Source organism: Chiloscyllium punctatum, chromosome 20 (genome assembly GCF_047496795.1).
Source record: "Chiloscyllium punctatum isolate Juve2018m chromosome 20, sChiPun1.3, whole genome shotgun sequence".
NCBI classification, from domain to species: Eukaryota; Metazoa; Chordata; class Chondrichthyes; order Orectolobiformes; family Hemiscylliidae; genus Chiloscyllium; species Chiloscyllium punctatum.
Genome location: NC_092758.1, coordinates 9,905,582 through 9,926,658, shown reverse-complemented (window position 1 = coordinate 9,926,658; position 21,077 = coordinate 9,905,582). Strand labels below are relative to the sequence as shown.

The following is a 21,077-nucleotide window of genomic DNA, read 5'->3' as shown; positions in this document are numbered from 1 at the left end:
CACTTCTTCCGGCAGCTCATTTTATACATGCACCACCTTCTGTGTGAAAAAGTTGCTCCTCAGGTCCCTTTTAATCCTTTTCCCCTCTCACCTTAAACCTAACCACTCTAGTTTTGGACTGCTCTATCCTGAGAAAAAGACCTTAGCTATTCACCCTTTCCATGTGGTTAGAATCTAGGATACATAGCCTGAAAGGTGTGGTGGGTGATAGATATGGGTTCAATAGTAAGTTTCAAAAGGGAATCAGATAGCTATTTGAAGAACAATATCATAAGGATATGAAGAAAAAGCAGGGAAGTGGGGCTAACTTGACCACTCTTCAAAAGAACAAGCAAAGACTCAGTGGGTCAAATGATGTCCTTCTCTGCTGTTTTATTCAATGATTCTATATTAGCAGTAAATTCATAGTCATTGTTTCCTGAGGTACGTGCATACTCATTGATTGATTTGATTTATTGTCCCGTGCACCTAACTACAGTGAAAAGCTTCGTTTTGTGAACAGTACCAGCAAATCATAGTAATCAAGGACCTAGAGATCATAGGGTGAAAAATACTTGGACAGAGTAAAGTATTTGGATTCCTGAAGAAGGAGCAGCGCTCCAAAAGCTTGTGATTTCGAATAAACCAGTTGGCCTCTAACCTGTGATTTTTGACCTTGGATGGAGTAAGAGGTACAGATAATGCCGCACAGGATGTACGCAAGGCAAGATCAACATTCGCAAGATCAACGTTATTTAAAGTTCGAGAGTCTATTCATCAGCCTAATAATGGCAGGGAAGAAGCTGTTCTCAACCTGGATTCAAGATGGTGCCAATACCACGTGACTCCTTGTGAGCTCCATACAGGTTATTGATAAGTAAACTTTGACTGATTAATTGATCATGCATAAGGAAAAGGAATCTGGAATGTTCTAGAAACAAAATAAATTAAGTCTCAGACAACCTATTCCTCTAGTGTCTGCGTGGGTTTCCTCCGGGTGCTCCAGTTTCCTCCCACAGTCCAAAGGTGTGCAGGTCAGGTGAATTGGCTATGCTAAATTGCCCGTAGTGTTAGGTAAGGGGTAAATGTAGGGGTATGGGTGGGTTGCGCTTCAGCGGGTCGGTGTGAACTTGTTGGGCCGAAGGGCCTGTTTCCACACTTTAATGTAATGTAATGTAATCTAATAGAGTTAATACATTCCTTTACAATGCTTTCATCCTTTAGAATAATCCATTGCCTGTCAAACAGCGCACCTTAAAAGTTGCCAGTAAACTACATCAATGCCTGGTCCAATTAGTTTTCCAACAAAGACATTAAAACAAGCAAAAGAAATCCAGTGACAACATTCCAACAGCCAGGTAACCAGCTCAGTTACAGAGATATGGAATGATAGGGTTGTCAGTTAATTAAAACCAATTGTTTTGTCCTAACTATCAAATATCATGACAAATAAATTGAGATATAAAATATTGATACTAGCATGCTCTGTATTCAACTGAGGAAACTTTCTTTTGTCCATGGTATATTTTCAAATTTTCACCTCGACAGATGGGATAATAAAATACCATCATTACAAACTAAACAGTTTTAATTGAAATCCCACTTTGTCAGCACCAGTTTTACACCAGGCCAGCAAGATGAAGACTTACCTCCTGCATGTTCTCTCAAATGCATTAGTTAAATCAACTGTTGCTCAGTGGGCAACTCCTCTGCTACTCAGCGAGCTGACTGTGGGTTAACATCCCATTGCAGAGGCTTAAGCACAGAATGTAGGCTGACTGACATGAGAATCCCCAGGCAGGTGCTCTACTCCCAGCTCCGAAATGGCAGGCCAGCCCAAGGTGGGCAGAGAACGTGCTTCAGAGATACCCTCAAGGTCTCAACTGGGGAAGTGCAGCATTCCCACAGACACCTGGGAATTACTGGCCCAAGACCATCCAAAGTGGAGGAGGAACATTCAGGAAGGCATCAAAACTTGCCGTGAGGAAAAAGCGGAAGCCGGGGGAAAAGAGGGAAAGGAGGGTGTTACCTCACCAACACACCACCCACCCCCTTCCCACGACCACCTTCTACCCCAAGTGTAACAGAGCCTGTGACAAGCCCCATCAGTCTGTACAGCTATCTACAGACTCACCCTGAGAGGGAAGGAGTCATCCTCATTTGCAAGGGACCTCCAATGATTAGGCTGTTTTCAGCTCCCTGATTGGATGCTGTGTGATCAGGTGGACAGAGACCTCTTTTTTTAAGTGTGTTCAGGGTAGTCAGCCCCGTGACCTGTGCAAATATTTATGCATTAAATGGAACAGGTGAAGAAAAGCATTTCTCATCCTATCAAACCGAGCTATTCGGAGTTTTAGAACATAGAACAGTACAGCACAATTCAGGCCTTTCAGTCCACAATGTTGTGCCAAGCATTTATCTTAATCTAAGATCAATCTACACGCCCCTCAATTTATTGTCATCAATGTGCTTGTCCAACAGTCTCTTAAATGTCCCTAATGTCTCTGACTCTACTACCACCGCTAGTAGTGCATTCCACCCACCCACCGCTCTCTGCGTAAAGAACCTACTTTTGACATCTCTCCTGTCATCTTTTGTAACTGGGCCTTTGTACCCTTCTGTTCACAATCTTCATGGTCCTGTCGGACATCTAGTGAAGAGGTTATTTAAAATTTCCTTTTAACTTACCTATTTATCCAAGCTTTCAGGCATCTGTCCTAATCACTCCTTCTTTGGCTCAATGTTAGATTTTCTTTCAGTAATGCTCCTGCAAAGCACCTTGAGTTATTTCAAGATGCTATACAAATGCAAGTTGGTGTTGATCATCTTTCAAATGCTGACTGGCCTACAATGTACTTGTTATTTTATGTTTTAAATCTAGTATTTGTCAAGACTCAAGATACCTTTTGGAAGCAGGTATAAAGTCCTAAATATTTAAAGGACCTTTTTCAGTCCAGTGACTGCCTGTTCGCTGGGGGAAATATTCACTTGTTCCACTTTTGTCTTCTTAAGCATCACTCAGTGCCTTTAGTTTTGCAAACTGGGACTCAGCCACACGATTCAATACTCAACAGGTGAATAATTAAAAGATGGTGTGTATTTTGCTGCAAATTTACAATCAATTTTTTAGCAGGCAGGGAGCCATTTCACAGTGGAAGGGCCGGTCAGTTAAATTATGAATAATTAATTTAATTTTGTCCTGTTCCACTGGCTCTCAGTCAAAACTACTCAAAGCTTTACCATCCTTTATAACTTTCTTCAATTTACAATTTTTATGCTCCCTCAGGGCACTTTTATAAATTTGCCATTTTTCTTCTGTAAAATTCAAGATTTCCTCTCTTTCCATCCTCCTGCCATTTCTTTGAAAAGAAGAGTCTTAATTTAAGGCAAGTGTTTTGTGTATGTGAGGTAAAGGTCACTGGGCAGTTCAATGGCAATAATTTGGAAAGTAAAGATCCGGTATTTTGCACAATGCCACCAGGAAATATTGGTGGGTAATGTAGCTGGCTGCCACCAATTCTCCTTTCTCTATCTTAAGCCTGACTAATAATCAATGGTAAGGGATAGACCATTGGCAATTCTGAACAGAAGAGGCACTAGTCTTACATTTTAAGGTAGTTTATTACAAATGGTACAATTTGCATGAACTTGTTGATAAAATTATTCAGTACTCTCTCTCAGGATCTGTGCATTATACATCTGCAATTCTAGGGTACCAAAACAGATCTCCCCTGTCTCCATCCAAAGACAATATGACATCCTTTAGTAAGATTGAGTTTAAAACAGCATTAACATTAACTCCCTCAGAACCATTACCTCATCCAAGAAAAGTTGGTCCTTTGACTAAGATGGAGAGCCTGAGTTGAGAAATCTGAGACTCAGAGAGAGGAAACAAATCAAAACACATGTCCATATTTGAAGATCAGACTCCAAAACAGTTAATGTTAGTGCAAGATTCTCTAGAATTTCCAAAAACGAGTGATTAATGAGCAACTGAAGACCAACATCATTGTGGGGGTAAAAAAAAGTTTCTTCTTCGTTTTCATTGAATGCTTCTGTGGCTCAGCCAGAAAAATAAATGAACGTGACAATAAAGTGGATTTTGTCTGACTGTCAAAAATTGGTTCACTTTCCAGTTGCCATGGAGATGTGCTGTTAAACATGTCAGCTGACTAATGGAATGGCAAATGGCAAAAAATAAAACCTCCAGAAATCTGTCCAATGGAGTTTTTTTTTCCAATAATTCCTGGTAAGGGGGATATTGGCCAAAAGTGCAACCCCCCGCCCAGCTTAAGCCTGCACACATGAGAGGAAGACCAGCCCCAAGGACAGCTCTGAAGTTGACAGCCAATGACGTTTGGTTGTAATCAATGTTGAAACGTAGGAAACCTGGCAGGCAATTCACAGCAAGGCCCCTTGCTGAAATGACTTTTACATGATGTTGGCTGATGGATAAATGCATGCAAGGGCATGACATTTACCCTGAAACGAAATCAGAGAATTCTGGAGAAACCGTACAGTTCTGGCAGCATCTGTGGAGAGAAATGGAGTTAATGATTTTGAGTCTGGTATAACTCTTCTTTCAGAATTTATCAGGACATTTATCCTGTTTTTCTTCAAAATAATGTCCATGGATCTTTGACATCCATTAGCAGCCTCAATTTAATGCATCCCCACATGCTTCTTCCCCCCTAGTGATGTCATTTCCTGTTCTTTTTCTCCAGGGGTGGTAAATGGGATCCAAGTCTATGTGTTTATTGACAGAGTTCTGGTTGAAATGTCACGCTTCTAGGAATTCTTCTGCGTGTCTTTGTTTGGCTTGCCCTAGGTTGGATGTGTTGTCCCAGTCAAAGTGGTGTTCTTCCTCAGCTGTACGTAAGGATATTAGTGAGAGTGGGTCAGCCTGTTTGTCCAATATAATGTTTGTTACAGTTTTTGCAAGATATTTTGTATTCAGACTCAGGTAAATTCAGACTATGCAAGTTCATTCACCGATCACCAGAACGATGCATTAACTAATCAACTGGCAAAGTCTGATTTTAAAGAAAACCTGATAGTTAACTGTCTCGTACATTTCCATGGTGCATCTCTACCATTCAGAGTTGACTTGCCAACTGTTCAGTATGAGTTCTCAGGCAGTGTAAATGGTCATTCCCTTGCAATATTGTCCTGATGAGTGCACAACTAAATCTTTGACAACACATGTCTTTTTTTCAGCAAAACTGTACAACAGGAGACTACCAATATGAGCAAATGGAGTGTCATTTATCTCTGATAGAAATGTTGATCAGTCAGCTGGGATTGGAAGCTAGGAGTAAATTAAATAGGGAGAGGAAAAGGTAGTGATCCAGAACCTTGAGAATCACAGTTAAAATCCCTACAGTGCAGAAAGAGGCCATTTGGCCCATCAAGTCTGCACCTAACCTTTCAGAGAGCATCCTACCCAGGCCCACCCTATCCCCTAACCCTGCATTTTCCATGGCTAATCCACCTCGCCTCTACATGCCTGGACATTATAGACAATTTAGCATGGCTAATCCACCATAACCTGCATATCTTTGGACTGTGTGAGGAAACCTGAGCACCCGGAGGAAACCCACGCAGACACGGGGAGAATGTGCAAACTCCACACAGACAATCACCCATGGCTAGAATCAAACCCAAAGCCCTGATGCTGTTAGGCTGCAGTGCTAACCACTGAGCTACTCCAAAATTGAGTCTTCTTTTATAATAAAAGGTAAATGGAAGGACTAATGTAGTTTTATACCATCTGTTAGAGATTAAACAGGCTACTAATGAGATATATAAATCAACTGTTAATCTATATTGGTTTATGATTTTAAAAAACGCAACTTTTGATTTCTATAATAAATCACTTTTTAAGAGAATATTCTGATTTATAAGGTCTTTGGGTCTGCTTTGTTATTACTGAGCAAATAAGTTGAAAGTAAACAAATTATTTATCTTTGACAAAGACTGTAGGAAATATTATCAAACCGTGGATGTTTCAGTAGGAGTGTAAGAGGTAGGAGCAGGAGTAGGACCATTCAGCTTGCTCTGCCATTCACGTTTCTCCATTTAAAAAAACACTTTGTGGCAAGTACAGGGTATATTCTTTCTTTAATGAGGAAACCACAATTGTACACAATAACTTGAACTGATTCATCACTGAAATCTTGACTGAATCACACTATATTGACAATAATGGAAGTAAACCCACTGCAGAACCTCTTGTGAGTCTGTGTCCTGCTCTGTGAGGCTATTGGCAATACTGGTTATAAATCCTCTGCAGCAACATCTATGTGGATTATGCTATCAAGCCTCTGGAATGGGACTTAAGCCCACAAACATCTAACGCGTGCATTCGCCTGCAATTGAGCTGCTTTACCCTAGTGTGTAACTTCATCCAATAAGAGCACAATTCCCACTATCCTTCTGTCCAATGTCTCTTGTCTATCCCTAGTTCTGTTTGATGATCTGCCTTCTTGAACCACTGCAGTCCATAAGTACTCCCACCCCAGAGTGGTCTTTAGGAGAGAATTCTAGAATTTTGATCCAGCGACAGTGAAGGAACAACGATATATTTCTACATCAGGATGGTGAGTGGCTTGGAGGGGAACATGCAGGGAGTGGTGTTTTCATGTATCTGCTGCCCTTGTCCTTCTAGATGAAAGTGATTGAGGGTTTAAAAGGTGCTTTCTCAGGATCTTTGGTGAATTTATGCAGTGCATCTTGTCGATGTTACACATTGCTGCTACAGAGCATTGGTGGTGGAGGAAGTGGATGCTTGTGGATGTGATGCTAATCAAGCAGCTGCTTTGGTTTGGATGGTGTCAAGCTTCTTAAGAGTTGTTGGAGCTGCACTCATCCACACAACTGGGGAGTATTCCACCATACTCTTCATTTGTGCTTTGCAGATGGTGGGCAGTAAAACTGTTAGGAGGTGAGCTGTCATGTTTAGGACACTATCAGAGTGTATATTGGTCTTCAGAAGAAGGGCAAGGGGAGCCTGTGGGAAGAACTGGGCCGCAATTCAGCCTCCGGGACAGCGGGTGGCGCTGTATTCGGGGGGGGGGGGAGGTTCAGCGACGATTTGCGTCATCAGCGTGCGACGGTGGGAGCGGGCGAACGGGCCCCTGGTTGTACCGGTCCGTGTGAGAGGATCAGCCCCGGCGGCTCACAGAGAGGCCGGGGGAACATGATCCGGAACCGGAACCGAGTTTGCGGCGTGGAGGAGATTAAAGCCAAGAGGCGGCAGCACGAGCGGGGTACGGAGAGGAAGGGAGGAGGGGGCGCCGGCGCGAGAGTGAGAGTGGAGATGGGGAGGGAGAAAGAGATGGGGGGGGAGCAGATGGATGGGGCGGGGTGGAAGGGCGGTGGGTGGAGAGGCGGGGGGGGGTTGGGGTGGAGAGGCGGGGGAGTGGGGGGGGGGTTGGGGGGGAGTGGGGGGGGGTTGGGGTGGAGAGGCGGGGGAGTGGGGGGGGGTTGGGGTGGAGAGGCGGGGGAGTGGGGGGGGTTTGGGGTGGAGAGGCGGGGGAGTGGGGGGGGGTTGGGGTGGAGAGGTGGGGGGGGGTTGGGGTGGGGGGGGGTTGGGGTGGAGAGGCGGGGGAGTGGGGGGGGGTTGGGGTGGAGAGGCGGGGGAGTGGGGGGGGGTTGGGGTGGAGAGGCGGGGGAGTGGGGGGGGGTTGGGGTGGAGAGGCGGGGGAGTGGGGGGGGGTTGGGGTGGAGAGGCGGGGGAGTGGGGGGGGGTTGGGGTGGAGAGGCGGGGGAGTGGGGGGGGGTTGGGGTGGAGAGGCGGGGGAGGTGGGGGTGTGGAGGTAGAAATGGAGAGGAGGTGGGGATGGTGAAGAGGGGGAGGAGGGGAAGCAAGAGAGTGGGAGAGGGAGGACAATGAGGGGGGAGGAGAGGAGAGGAGGGAATTGAATTGAATTTGTCACGTGTACTGAGGCACAGTGAAAAGCTTTGCCTTGCAAGCAGTACAAGCAGAGCAGAGCTAAGTAGTATAGATAGTAAATAATAGGTAAACAGCGGCAAAAACAAAAACAAACATACAGGCGGCTGTTAGGAGTTTGTGATTCCACTCAGTATTCTAACAACAATAGGGTAGAAACTGTTTTGAAGCCGGTTGGTGCGTGTTCAGGCTTCTGTACCTTCTGCCCAATGGTAGATTTTGTAGAATAACATTGCCTGGGATGGATCTTGAGAATGCTGGCGGCCTTTCCTTGACAGCGGGCCTGGTAGATGGATTCTATAGATGGGAGGTTGGCCTTTGTGATTGTCCGGGCCGAGTTCACCACTCTCTGTAACCGTCTTCGATCTTGACTGGTACAGTTGCCATACCAGGTAATGATACATTCAATCAGAATGTTTTCGGTGGCACACCTATAAAAGTTGGCAAGGGTATTTGCCATCATGCCAAATTTCCTCAGCTGCCTGAGGAAGAAGGCACATTGTTGGGCCTTTGTAACCAGTATGTCCACATGAAGAGTCCAAGAAAGCTTGTTGTGGATGACCACTCCCAGGAGCTTGACACTCTCCACTCGTTCCGCCTCTGTGCTGTTAATGTGTAGAGGGGCATGAGTAACACCCCACTGAAAGTCAATGATGCGTTCCTTGGTTGTGCTGCTATTGAGAGCTAGGTTGTTCTCAGTGCACCATTTTTCCAGATCTTCCACCTCCCATCTGTAGTCTGTTTCGTCATCATCTAAGATTTGACTGACTATGGTGGTGTCATCAGCGAACTTATAAGTGGCATTAGTCTGATATTTGGCGTCGCTGTCATGGGTATACAGTGAGTTCAGTAGGGGGCTGGAGTACATACCCCTGGGGGCTCCAGTGTTGTGTGTTAGTGACAAAATATTGTCCCCAGTCTTCGTTGATTGTGGCCTGTGGGTTAGGAAACTGAGGATCCAGTTGCAGAGAGTGGGGCTTAGTCCGAGATCACTAAGTTTAGTATTCAGTCTTGAGGGGATAATAGTGTTGAAGGCTGAACTGTAGTCAATGAGTAGGATTCTTACGTAGCTGTACTTGCTGTCAAGATGTTTTAGGGGGGAGTGAAGGGCAAGTGATATGGCATCTGACATGGATGTGTTGCCCCGTTAGGCAAATTGGAGTGGGTCAAGAATAGGCTGGAGTTGACTAATGCAATGACCAGCCTTTCAAATCTATGTCATCATTTCCTAATGCATGATTGAGTTGGGAAGGTAAGTTTGACTCCCACCCTCTCCACATTAGCTGGGTTGGAGTTACATACATGCCTCACTGGGGCTGGAGGAAAGAAGAAGCAAGCATTTGAGAATGGGACAAGTACCCATCCCTAGTTATGTGCTTTCTAATCATTCGCGGGATGCGGGTGTTGCTGGCTGGCCAACATTTATTGCCAATCCCTAATTGACCCGGGGAAGTGGGTGCTGAGCTGCCTTCTTGAATCACTGCAGTCTGTGTTGAAGGAGGACCCATAACGTAGTTGGGAGGTCATTCCTGGACTTTGGTGCAGTTACTGTGAAGGAATGGTGATATATTTCCAAGTCAAGATGGTGAGTGGCTTGGAGGCGAACTTGCAAGTGGCGTTGTTCCCATGCATCTGTCTGGATGGAAGTGATTGTGTGTTTGGGTGTTGTTGTCTGAGGATCTTTGATGAATTACTGCAGTGCATCTTTTAGATAGTACACACTGCTGCTACTGAGCATCTCTGTGGCAGAGGGAGTGGATCTTTGTGCCAATCAGGTGGGCTGCTTTGTCTTGTAGTCGAAAATGTGGTGCTGGAAAAGCATCCGAGGAGCGGGAAAATCTATGTTTCATCAGGAAAGGGCCTGATGAAGAGCTTTTGCCCAAAATGTTGATTCTCCTGCTCCACGGATGCTGCCTGACCTACTGTGTTTTTCCAGCACCACACTCTCAACTCTAATCCCCAGCATCTGCATTCCTCACTTTCGTCCTGTATGCTGTGAAGCTTCTTGAGTGTTATTGGAGCTGCACTCATCCAAGCAAGTTGGGAATATTCAATCATACTCCTGACTTGTGCCTTGTTGACAATGGACAGGATTTGAGGAGTCAAGATGAGTTACTTGCTGCTTATTCCTTGACTCTGACCTGCTCTTTGACTAATACAGCATGTCTATGCCAAACAACACAACACTAAAGGCATTTTATGCGTATGTGAGAAACCTGAGAATGACGAGAACGAGGGTAGGTCCGATCAAGGACAGTAGTGGGAGACTGTGTATTGAGTCGGAAGAGATAGGAGAGGTCTTGAACAAGTACTTCTGTTCAGTATTTACGAACGAGAGGGACCGTATTGTTGAAGAGGAGAGTGTGAAATGGACTGTTAAGCTAGAAGAGATACCTGTTCGGAAGGAAGATGTGTTGGACATTTTGAACAACTTGAGGATAGACAAGTCCCCCGGGCCTGACGGGATATATCCTAGGATTATGTGGGAAGCAAGAGAGGAAATTGCAGTACTGTTGGCAATGATCTTCTCGTCTTCACTGGCAACGGGGGTGGTACCAGGGGACTGGAGAGTAGCGAATGTTGTGCCCCTGTTCAAAAAAGGGAATAGGGATAACCCCGGGAATTACAGGCCAGTTAGTCTTACTTCTGTGGTAGGCAAAGTAATGGAAAGGGTACTGAGGGATAGGATTTACAAGTATCTGGAAAGACACTGCTTGATTAGGGACAGCCAGCACGGATTTGTGAAGGGTAGGTCTTGCCTTACAAATCTTATTGAATTCTTCGAGGAGGTGACCAAGCATGTGGATGAGGGTAGAGCAGTGGATGTAGTGTACATGGATTTTAGTAAGGCATTTGATAAGGTTCCCCATGGTAGGCTTATGCAGAAAGTCAGGAGGCATGGGATAGAGGGAAATTTGGCCAATTGGATAGAAAACTGGCTAACCGGTCGAAGGCAGAGAGTGGTGGTAGATGGTAAATATTCAGCCTGGAGGCCAGTTACAAGTGGAGTTCCGCAGGGTTCAGTTCTGGGTCCTCTGCTGTTTGTAATTTTTATTAATGACTTAGATGAGGGAGTCGAAGGGTGGGTCAGTAAATTTGCAGATGATACGAAGATAGGTGGAGTTGTGGACAGTGAGGAGGGCTGTTGTCGGCTGCAGAGGGACTTAGATATGATGCAGAGCTGGGCTGAGGAGTGGCAGATGGAGTTCAACCCTGCCAAGTGTGAGGTTGTCCATTTTGGAAGAACAAATAAGAATGCGGAATACAGGGTTAATGGTAAGGTTCTTAGTCAGATGGAGGAACAGAGGGATCTTGGGGTCTATGTACATAGATCTTTGAAGGTTCCACTCAGGTGGATAGAGTTTGTAAGAAGGCCTATGGAGTATTATCGTTCATTAGCAGAGGGATTGAATTCAAGAGTCGTGAAGTGATGTTGCAGCTGTACAGGACTTTGGTTAGGCCACAGTTGGAGTACTGTGTGCAGTTCTGGTCGCCTCACTTTAGGAAAGATGTGGAAGCTTTGGAGAGGGTGCAGAGAAGATTTACCAGGGTGTTGCCTGGAATGGAGAGTAGGTCGTATGAGGATAGGTTGAGAGTTCTCGGCCTTTTCTCGTTGGAACGGCGAAGGATGAGGGGTGACTTGATAGAGGTTTATAAGATGATCAGAGGAATAGATAGAGTAGACAGTCAGAAACTTTTTCCCTGGGTACAACAGAGTGTTACAAGGGGACATAAATTTAAGGTGAAGGGTGGAAGGTATAGGGGAGATGTCAGGGGTGGGTTCTTTACCCAGAGAGTGGTGAGGGCATGGAATGCGCTGCCCGTGGGAGTGGTAGATTCAGAATCATTTTCGACCTTTAAGCGGCATTTGGATAGGTACATGGATGGGTGCTTAATCTAGGTTAGAAGTTCGGCACAACATCGTGGGCCGAAGGGCCTGTTCTGTGCTGTATTGTTCTATGTTCTATGTTCTAACCGTCCGAAGAGTAATCCACCCAGAACCATTTCCCTCTGACTAATGCACGTAACACTGCGGCAATTTAGCATGGCCAATTCACCCGGCCTGCGCATTTTTGGACTGTGGAAGGAAACCGGGGCACCCGGAGGAAACCCACGCAGACACGGGGAGAATGTGCAAACTCAACATAGACAGTCGCCCAAGGCCAGAATCGAACCTGGGACCCTGGTGTTGTGAGGCAACAGTGCTAACCACTGAGCCACCGTGCCACCCAAAATTGTTTGACTTTTCGCTTATTTCTGTTTGCATGATTTGCTCCTACACTTTGTGTTCTTTTAAATTATAATCTATTTCCCTTTTGTCTACTAAAGTGCAGCACGTAATGTTTGTTAGCATGGTGTAAACGCCTTCTGTTGTATTGGTGCCAGTAAGTTAAATGACATGCTCTGCAGACCTTTGAACTGATCCTGTTTTACCATTTTACTCTTTTTGTGAAACATTTTAAAGTTACCTCAAGCTTCCTTTCTTTGTGCAGCTCTGAGGAAAGCACGTAAGGAAAAGCAGTTGGTAAGCAAAAGATTGCCAAGGGGTCTGCAGGGCGATGGAGAGGACGTGGAGATTCGAGAGACTTCAGTTACTCAGGAGGAGGTGAGATGCAGTCTGGCCACACCAAGGTCTGACCTGGTTCCTGGCAGACATTTTAATAGAGACATTTTCAAATTAAAAATGAATTGGCTGTTGAACATAGTCAACCTCTGGCCTGTCGTAGATTTTTCAGCTGTATCAGAGGATTCAGCGTGGATCAGATGATCGTCTTGCTGCTTTATGCTCTCTACGTCGAGTGCTGCACCTGAAGGAGGCACAGCAGATTTTTGTCAGGTACTGGCAGTTTAATGACTTTTTATTTTAACCGACATTCCACTCACTTGCAATGTCAGCTAACTGCAATTTTTTCACATAAATCCTCTTCATGTTGTTTGTTTTCTGCTGATATTGTCAAACTCACTCTCATGTGGCACTAAAATGGACTGTTCAGCAGTCTTCTTCATAAAACTGCATATTCTTACTGGGCAAATTTAAATAATTTTGAGCACATGCAGTGTGGAACTAAAGTCATGAAGAAGAACAAACTCAATTCAAATTCCCTTCCCTGCAGGACATTGTTTGGCTTTCTGGGAACAATCTATCTGTGAGCATTTTCCCTTGCCCAGTGCCAGCCCACATATGAAGAGCTTTATTGATTTTAGTTTAAGTTTTTAACTGTCTGTCACATTGGACCTGAGCAAGTTTATCAATTAAGCTTTTCGTTTTGGTTTGCTGAACTGTCAAGTGGAATATGACAGCTGCCTACCAGGTAACTGCAGTGATGGAAGACGGAATGATTCAGTATGTTTAACTGAGCTTTCACATTGTGAATCTCAGATTGACATCCAGCCCTGATTCTTGCAGTATCCATCTGCATTGTGTTTGGGTAATTTCAGGTTAATTCTTAGTGGATGGAAATCTCTTTGTTGGTTTCCACTCGGAGCTAGTGAAAGCATGGCAAATCATTAAGCTGCCTTCTATGCTATCTCATATTAGGATATAGATTTTAAAAGTCGCATTCTTGTTTTAAAATCCTTTCATGGTATCATCGCTCCATATCAGTATCCTTGTAAAACACTGAGATCTCTGTGCTGCTCCAGTCCTTGTCTCTTATGCTTCATGATTATAGCTCTAGAATACCATCCCTGAATCTCTGTACCTCACTGTTCCTTATAAAGGTGCTGCTACCTTTCTGGCCAGTTTGTGGCTGCCACATGTGGCTTGGTGTCACATTCTCTTCAATAATCAGTTCTGTAAAATGACTTGGGGCTTTACAGACCGGATCTCCCATGCAGTTGCGTTGGAGGGTGCGATGAGGGGCAAGTTAGGGTTCTGGTTAGGTGTTTACCGAGGTGTGTAACATTGACTTACTAACCAGGTGAGTCACACAGAACAGTTCAAATGGTGTGTGTCTCTCTCTCTCTGTCTCTCTATATCTCTCTTCATATATCACTGTCCTCTTCCCCCTCCCCCTCCCCTGTGCTCGCGCTCTCTCTCTCTCTCGCCCACCCTCTCTCTGTGAAGACATTTCTCCTCATTTCAGTCCTCAATGACATATCCTTGTAAGTCCAGTCAGAACAAAAGCACTCCAGCTATGGTCTCACCAAGGTCCTGCACAATTGCAGCAAGACATCTCTGCTTGTGTACTCGAATCCTCTTGCTATGATGTGGCAATGCCATTGGATGCCCTCACCACCAGATCAACCTGTATGTTTGCTTCTGGTGACTGGTGTACATGAACATCCTAATCCCTTTGCACTTCCCTCTTTTCCAATCTGTCACTATTTAAATAATAATCTGTCTCCCTATTTTACTACCAAATTGGATACCTCACATTTATTCACGTTATATTACATCAATCATGCATTTGTCCACTCACTCAACTTGTCCAAATCACACTGAAGCATCCCTGCATTCTCCTCACAGCTCACTCTCTCACCCAGCTTTGTGTCATCTGCAGACTTGGGGATATTCCATTTAATTCCCTCATCTAAATAATTTATTTATATATACAGTGAATTTCTGAGGTCCACGTACTGGTCTCTGCAGTATCTCATGAGTACTGGCTGTCACTCAGAAAAAGCCTTGTGTATTCACACTCTCTGTTTCCTATCTGCTAACCAGTTCTTTATCCATGCTGGTACACGACCTAACCTCATGCATTTTATTCTTATATGCTGATCTCTTATGTGGGACCTGACGAAAACTTTCTAAAGGTCCAAGTAAAGGACATCCACTGGCTCCCCATTATAAACTCTCCCAGTTACATTCTCATAAACTGCCAGATTTGTCCAGCATGATCTCCTTTTTTATAAATCCATGTTGACTCTGGCCAATTCTGTCACTGTTTTTGAAGTATTCTACTGTTAAATCTTTTATAATGCACTCTAGCATTTTCCCCACCTACAATACAATGTACCCCACTAACTGATCCATAATGCTGTTTTCTTTCCACTTCCTTTTTTAAATGGTAGGGTACATAGCTACCCTTCAACTCATAGGAACTGTTCTGGAGTCTGTACAATCTTTGAAAGATGGTCACCAATGCAGTCAATATTTGTGCAGTCACTTTAAGTGCAGCGAACTACAAATTGTCAGATCCTGGGGTTTTAACAGCCTTTAAACCCATTAGTTTCCCCACTAACATTTCCCTACTCATACTGATTCCCTTTAGTTCCTCCCTCCTCACTTGACTCCGTGGTCCCCAATGTTTTTGGAACAATATTTTTGTCCGTCCATGTGAAGACAGAACTGTAGCGTGTATTTAATTGGTCTGCCAACTCTTTGTTCCCCCTTACAACTTCCCCTGTTTTTGACTCAGGGACCGATATTTGTCCTCACTAATCCTTTTCTCTTCACATACCTGTCGATACTTTTGCAACCAGTTTTGGGTTCCGCGCAAGCTTAGTCTCATGAGTTTACTGAAATCCAGATTGCTCCAAGTCCTCAGGTCTATTGCTCTTTTTTAAGCTATTTGTGTGACTCTCGCTTGCATCTTATACTGTCCTTAATTTCTCTTGTTAGTCATGGTCAGGCCCTTTTCCCATTTTCATTTTGTACCAGACAGGAATGAACAGTTGTTGCACTTCCTCACACAAACCGATTGCGAAGTATTCCTCTCTGATTACACGGTACCCAGTCTAGGATGTTCTCTAGTTAGTTCCTTTTTGTATTAACAAAAGCCATCCTGTACTGAAATCCCTCCATTACAGTATTGTTACTGATTTGACTTACTCGAGCTGTATTCAGATTAAAGACACTACGCGTACATCTGTTGCTTGCATCTCTAAATTCCTGTTTGATACCTTGCCCAATGTTGCTTCTACAGTTGAGTTTAAACACAACCCTAACTCTTGTTTTCTGTCCCATGATATTTACACACAATTCTATCCATACAGATTCCACTTCCCAAAGCAAATGTTCTTCCTCACCATTGCTCTTTAACCAGCAATGCTACCCCACCACATCTTCCTTTTTGACTATCCTTCCCTAAAAACTGAACGCTCCTGAGTATTCAGTTCCCTGCAGCCATGTCTTCTGCATCATATCCATTTGCAACTATTTGCATGATTAATCCATCCACTTTGTTGTGAATGCTCGGCACCCTTTCAACCATAAGACATTTTGAAAATCATAACATCTGTAGACCCTACTAAAACCCAGGGCTGTCTGAAACACAAACTCCATGATATTTTTTGCACCTCGTGTAGGTTCGAAAACAGTATCCGTGTCCTTAACGGTCTCTTCACCAGCAACCTGGCATCAGTTCAACTTCAGGCTGCCCAGTGTTTGCTCAAACTCTCTCACTCCGATGATCCCAGCGTCTCGCTTGTCTGTTTACCAGCAACACCTTACCTCCTGACGTACCTCTCCGGCCAAAGTGCCAAGTTCACGGTGAGTAGTACCATATTTTTTAGGCATCACTCTGTGCGATAATCCTCCTGGCTCCCAATCAGAATGTTGCACTTTAAGTCCCAGAGCACACAGTCCAGTGAACCATGTCCCACTCTTTTCTAGGTGCTGCAATGACTAATCTCCATGCGGCAGTCAAACCCCTCAGGCCCTCGCACAGGCTAACTCAGGTGCTTTGCTGCCGACATTTAGTTGTCTGGTACGTGACCAGTGCTTTTACTGAGCACCCTAATGGATGCTTCAATCTCACACTGGGAATTGAGTTTGGTAACTGGTTGTCAGAGAGCTTAACACAAAGGTCATCATCCATTTCTGAGCTGATCTTTCCAAATTATTTTGGCTGCTTAAAAATGTATAAATATGCAGATTGTTTTGGTGGCTTCGTTGCAGGAGCTGTGCCTGTACATACTGGGCAACCTGGCAGCTGAGAATGAAGCAGTTCGGAGTCAGCTTCTGGTGCAAGGTGTGATCCAAGCTTTGTCAGTCTGTCTGCAGGTGAGGTATAATCACCAAATCTTACTTATTTGCATAACTGAGTAAGAAACTTGTTATTTTGTTCAGCACTGCATTCATTACTGAAATAACTAGCCATGTATTTAGACTGGAGTCTGTGTTCGGAAAAGAGCATCCATTTTCAGTCTGTGTGGGGCTCAGCTTTTGCAAGTCTTGCAACTGAAGAATTCCGCGTTCTCCTTTACCTTTGTTAACTTTCTGGCACTGTTATTCTTTTGTGTTATGGTAAAAGAATCCTGTCTTTACTGTGTCACCTTCCTTCATGGGTAACTGAGCACTTTTATTAACTTGAACAGGGAGCCCTGGGGCATGTGTTAGTGTTTGTGGATGGTTTCCCCCTCTCACATTTGGAAGGCGTTTTACGTTATCACTGCAGTCGTACTGTTAAAAAGAAGAATTTATTTTTATACTGCTTTTCGTGACCTCAGATGCCCCAAAATGTTTTACTGCCAACTCAGTAATTTTTGAACTGGAAACAAGACTTGTTGTTGATCACAGTGGGTCAGGGATTCAATCTAAAGTCTCGTTCAAAACAATGGCATTTCCATGATGCAGGGCTTCTTGGGATTTGCGCTGGAAATGCCAGTCTACATATTGTACTCAGGTATTTGGAATTGAACCCACAACTGAGGAAAGTTGTCAACTAAGCTGCAGGTTAGACATCTAGTTGAATTGGTTTTTCTGGTTAACTGAACAACCATGCGATCAATGCCCTGCAGATTGTATTGGATTATTACACACAGTACATAGCAGTCTTGCCTGTGAGCTGGCAGACTGTAGGTTCATGCAATGGCCTCAAAAGTCTGATTTATGTTGACACACGCCATCCAGTACTGATCAACTTTCACCTCTAAAATATTGAGCAGCAACCAAAGATTACGCTGCTCACTTGCGTCCAAATCAACTCCTTTAAGTTACTGTGCATACAGTTTTAAGAGCCTTTTGATTAATAAGTTCCTGCAAAACAATTGGAGGCCATATTGATACTGATAGAATACTGCACTGTCAGAAGTGGTGTCTTTTCTGGTTGAATGGGTGTTAGAGGAGATCAGAGGCCTGCTAAATATTAAACTGAGACCCCTTCTGTATGTTAAAAAGACCCATGTCACAGTTTGAGTAAGAGCAATTCACCATTGTAATTCCCCTGGTAACTTATTGATTAATCAGAGTTGCCAATCAGTCAACATCGTGTCCCGATGAGAGGCTTCAAAAGCTGGTCTCTATTCTCAGAAATACTCAAGTTCTTTCTTACTGAGCCACTGAGAGTTGGAGAGGTTTCCAAATATCCTGATCAAACTAAACTGCCATCCATAAAAATACTTTGCTTCAGTATGTTTTTACATGGCTTGAAGATGGGTGACAGTGATGGCAATTCAAAGAGCAATGTCAGAAATGTGATCAGGATTTGCTGGAAAGACTTGGCAGGTCAGGTGCCATCTGTGGAAAGAGAAGCAGTTAATGTTTCAGGTTAGTGGACTTTCCTTAGAATAGGGAGAAGTTAGACATGTAACAGTAAACATATATGGAGGGAAACCGGTGCAGAGAGGAACAGATGAAAGAGATATCCGTTATGTGGATTTGGTGCAGCAATTTGAGCATAACCGCTGGTCTTGTTTTTGGGACAGAAATCATTGGTAATGAATTGAATTTTCCAATTTATAGCTCAACCTGTCTTTTTTCTGTTTACTTTCCCATTCAAAATCTCATTTCACCGTGCTCCATCATCCCTTTTGTCATTTTCGCCTTCCATGATGATCCAATTTTTTGGTCTCTTCTTCCATTGTACTTGTTTAAAGTGAAGTCACCACCTCATCTCTTTTGGTGAGAAGAGTTAAGAAGTACTTCACTGGCTGTACTGTACTATAGGGCATCTCACGGTCATGAATATTCTTGTTGCAAGTATGCAGTTATATTATTGTATGTTAAGACTAATCTTTTGGTTTATAAGATGATTATGATTTGGATTGTCTCTTCAAATGTAGTTTAAGTGAAATGCACATTGGCCCCAGCTGGAGCTTGTCATAGAAAGAAGATTTACCTTGTGTCATTGGATGGATGTTGCCACGTCCTCAATTAAGAGACTAAGTCTCCTAAAACCCAGAAAGATGTTATCAGTATCAGGTTGTAAATAGTCAGGCTAGAACCTGTCCCTTTGTTTGGAAGGTGAAAAGCAATAATAGAGGCTGCAGATTAGCATTTCTACTTGGATACAGGACCAGTGTTTTTCTTGTTGCTATGGAGGGGGGAAGAAAGCTGTTTTGGGAGCACTAACTCTTGTTGCTGACTGGAAAGGTGTCAGGATCAATGAAGATCATAAGACACAGGAGTAGAAGCAAACCATTCAGTACATTGAGTCTGCTCTGTCACTCAAAGATCATGACTGATTTAATAATCCTCAACTCCACTTACTTGCCTTTTTCCTATAACCCTTGATTCCCTTACAGATTAAAAATCTATCTATCCAGCCTCAATAGTCTTATGTGGTAAACAATTCCACAGGGTTACTACCCTCTGAGATAAATTTTTCCTCATCTCTATCTTAAATTAGCGACCCCTTATTCTGAAGCTATACCCTCTGTTTCTAGATTTTCCTATGGGGGAAAGAACCTTTCCGCGTTTAGCCAGTCAAGACCCCTAAAAATTATGTTTGTTTCAATAAGGTCGCCTCTCCTCCTTCTTTGTTCCAGTGAGTACAGGCTCAAGCTACAAAACCCCTCATCACAGGACAGTCCCTCCATATCTGGTATCAGCCTACTCAATCTTCTGTGGACTGTCTCCAATGCCACTATATCTTTGCATAGACAAGGGGCCCAGAACTGTTCACATTATTCCAGTTGAGATCTGACTAGTGCCATGTACAGCTTTAGCAAAATCTCCCTAGCTTTATATTTCATTCCCTTTTAAATAGAGACCACCATTCCATTTGCATTCCTGTTATCCACTCAACTTGGATGCTAGCTTTTTGTGATCCTCAAAGTCTTTTCATTAGCATTTCCAAAAAAAAACGTAAAAACAATACCCCAGTGTACTTCTGAGAATTTTTAATAATGGCTGACAAACGAACAGAATATTTCTGGAAATAGTCAATCTGAACGCTCTTTTATTGTGTACTCCCGAAATCAGGTTTCCATTTGCAACTCCAAACCTGATTTATGGTGTCTGTCTCAGCTACATGTAAAAGTATATTCCTCTTTCTGTGACTGAATTGCCTTTACCATGTGTAGGAAGTGCTCAGCCGGTGTTGCAGATCTTTTTCAGATCAGATTGTAGACTTCCTTCTCAACCCAGAAATATCACAGACTGCCTGTTCTGCTCTTCAGGATCAATAAACTGAGAAGGCCTGAGGGGGAGGTGCAGTGTTGGACTGGGCTGGACAAGATGGGAACTCAGGCTAGGCAGAAGTGGATACTACAGATGCTGGAGATCAGAGTCAAGATTAGAGTGGTGCTGAAAAAGCACAGCAGGTCAGGCAGCATCCGAGGAGCAGGAAAAATCAACATTTCAGGCAAAAGCCCTACGTCAGGAAGTCAAGGTCAGAAGTCACACAACACCAGATTATAGTCTAACAGATTTATTTGAAATCACAAGTTTTTGGCGTGCTGCTCCAGGAACAGTGCTCCAAAAGCTTGTGATTTCAAATAAACCTATTAGACTTTTGTCTGGTGTTGTGTGACTTCTGACCTTGACTAAGAAGGGGAGAGCAAGCAGTTGAATGTTGGCAAGGTTAAGCAGAGAAAATGCTGGAATTGTTTTTCAAAGCACAGAATGGAGGTGGGAATTTGCAGTCAGTTTGAAAGCCTAGTTTGTGAGGGTATAAAGGTGAGGCTGGAGCGTTCAGCTAGCTGAAGGTAATGCAGACTTCTCCAGGAGCACACTCAAGGTAGAAAATGGTATTGGGAAAGGCAAAGAACAGAAGTAAATCATAGGGAGCTCTATCACATTTTGGATAGATTCAAGACAGTGAATATCTACTTAAGAGGCTGACTCATGTATCAGAATTGGAATTGTCATTCAAGTAGAAATGGGCAAATTCTTTTCATAGAGTCATAGAAATGTACAGCATGGAAACAGACCCTTCGGTCCAACTTATCCATGCCGACCAGGTATCCCAACCCAATCTCATCCCACCTGCCAGTACTTGGCCCATATCTCTCCAAACCCTTCCTATTCATATACCCA

At 43.8% G+C, this 21,077-nt stretch overlaps 1 protein-coding gene across 3 annotated transcripts in view; it reads left to right on the top strand.

Annotated features, from left to right (window-relative positions):
- Positions 1-7,089: 7,089 nt before the first annotated feature.
- The window catches only part of tmco6 (transmembrane and coiled-coil domains 6), a 47,821-nt gene continuing 33,833 nt past the window's right edge, over positions 7,090-21,077 (top strand). For 2 of the 3 annotated variants that reach the window (XR_011963442.1, XM_072590283.1), the window contains exons 1-5: positions 7,090-7,247; positions 12,424-12,536; positions 12,658-12,767; positions 16,184-16,367; positions 16,776-16,880. Coding sequence is in view for 2 of the 3 variants with exons in the window: in XM_072590283.1 (XP_072446384.1) it covers positions 7,178-7,247; positions 12,424-12,536; positions 12,658-12,767; positions 16,184-16,367; positions 16,776-16,880 (582 nt within the window). In the remaining variant the exon portion in view is untranslated. Of the gene's footprint in view, positions 7,248-12,423; positions 12,537-12,657; positions 12,768-16,183; positions 16,368-16,775; positions 16,886-21,077 lie in introns of all 3 variants that reach the window. The other variant, XM_072590284.1, reaches the window with a different exon arrangement.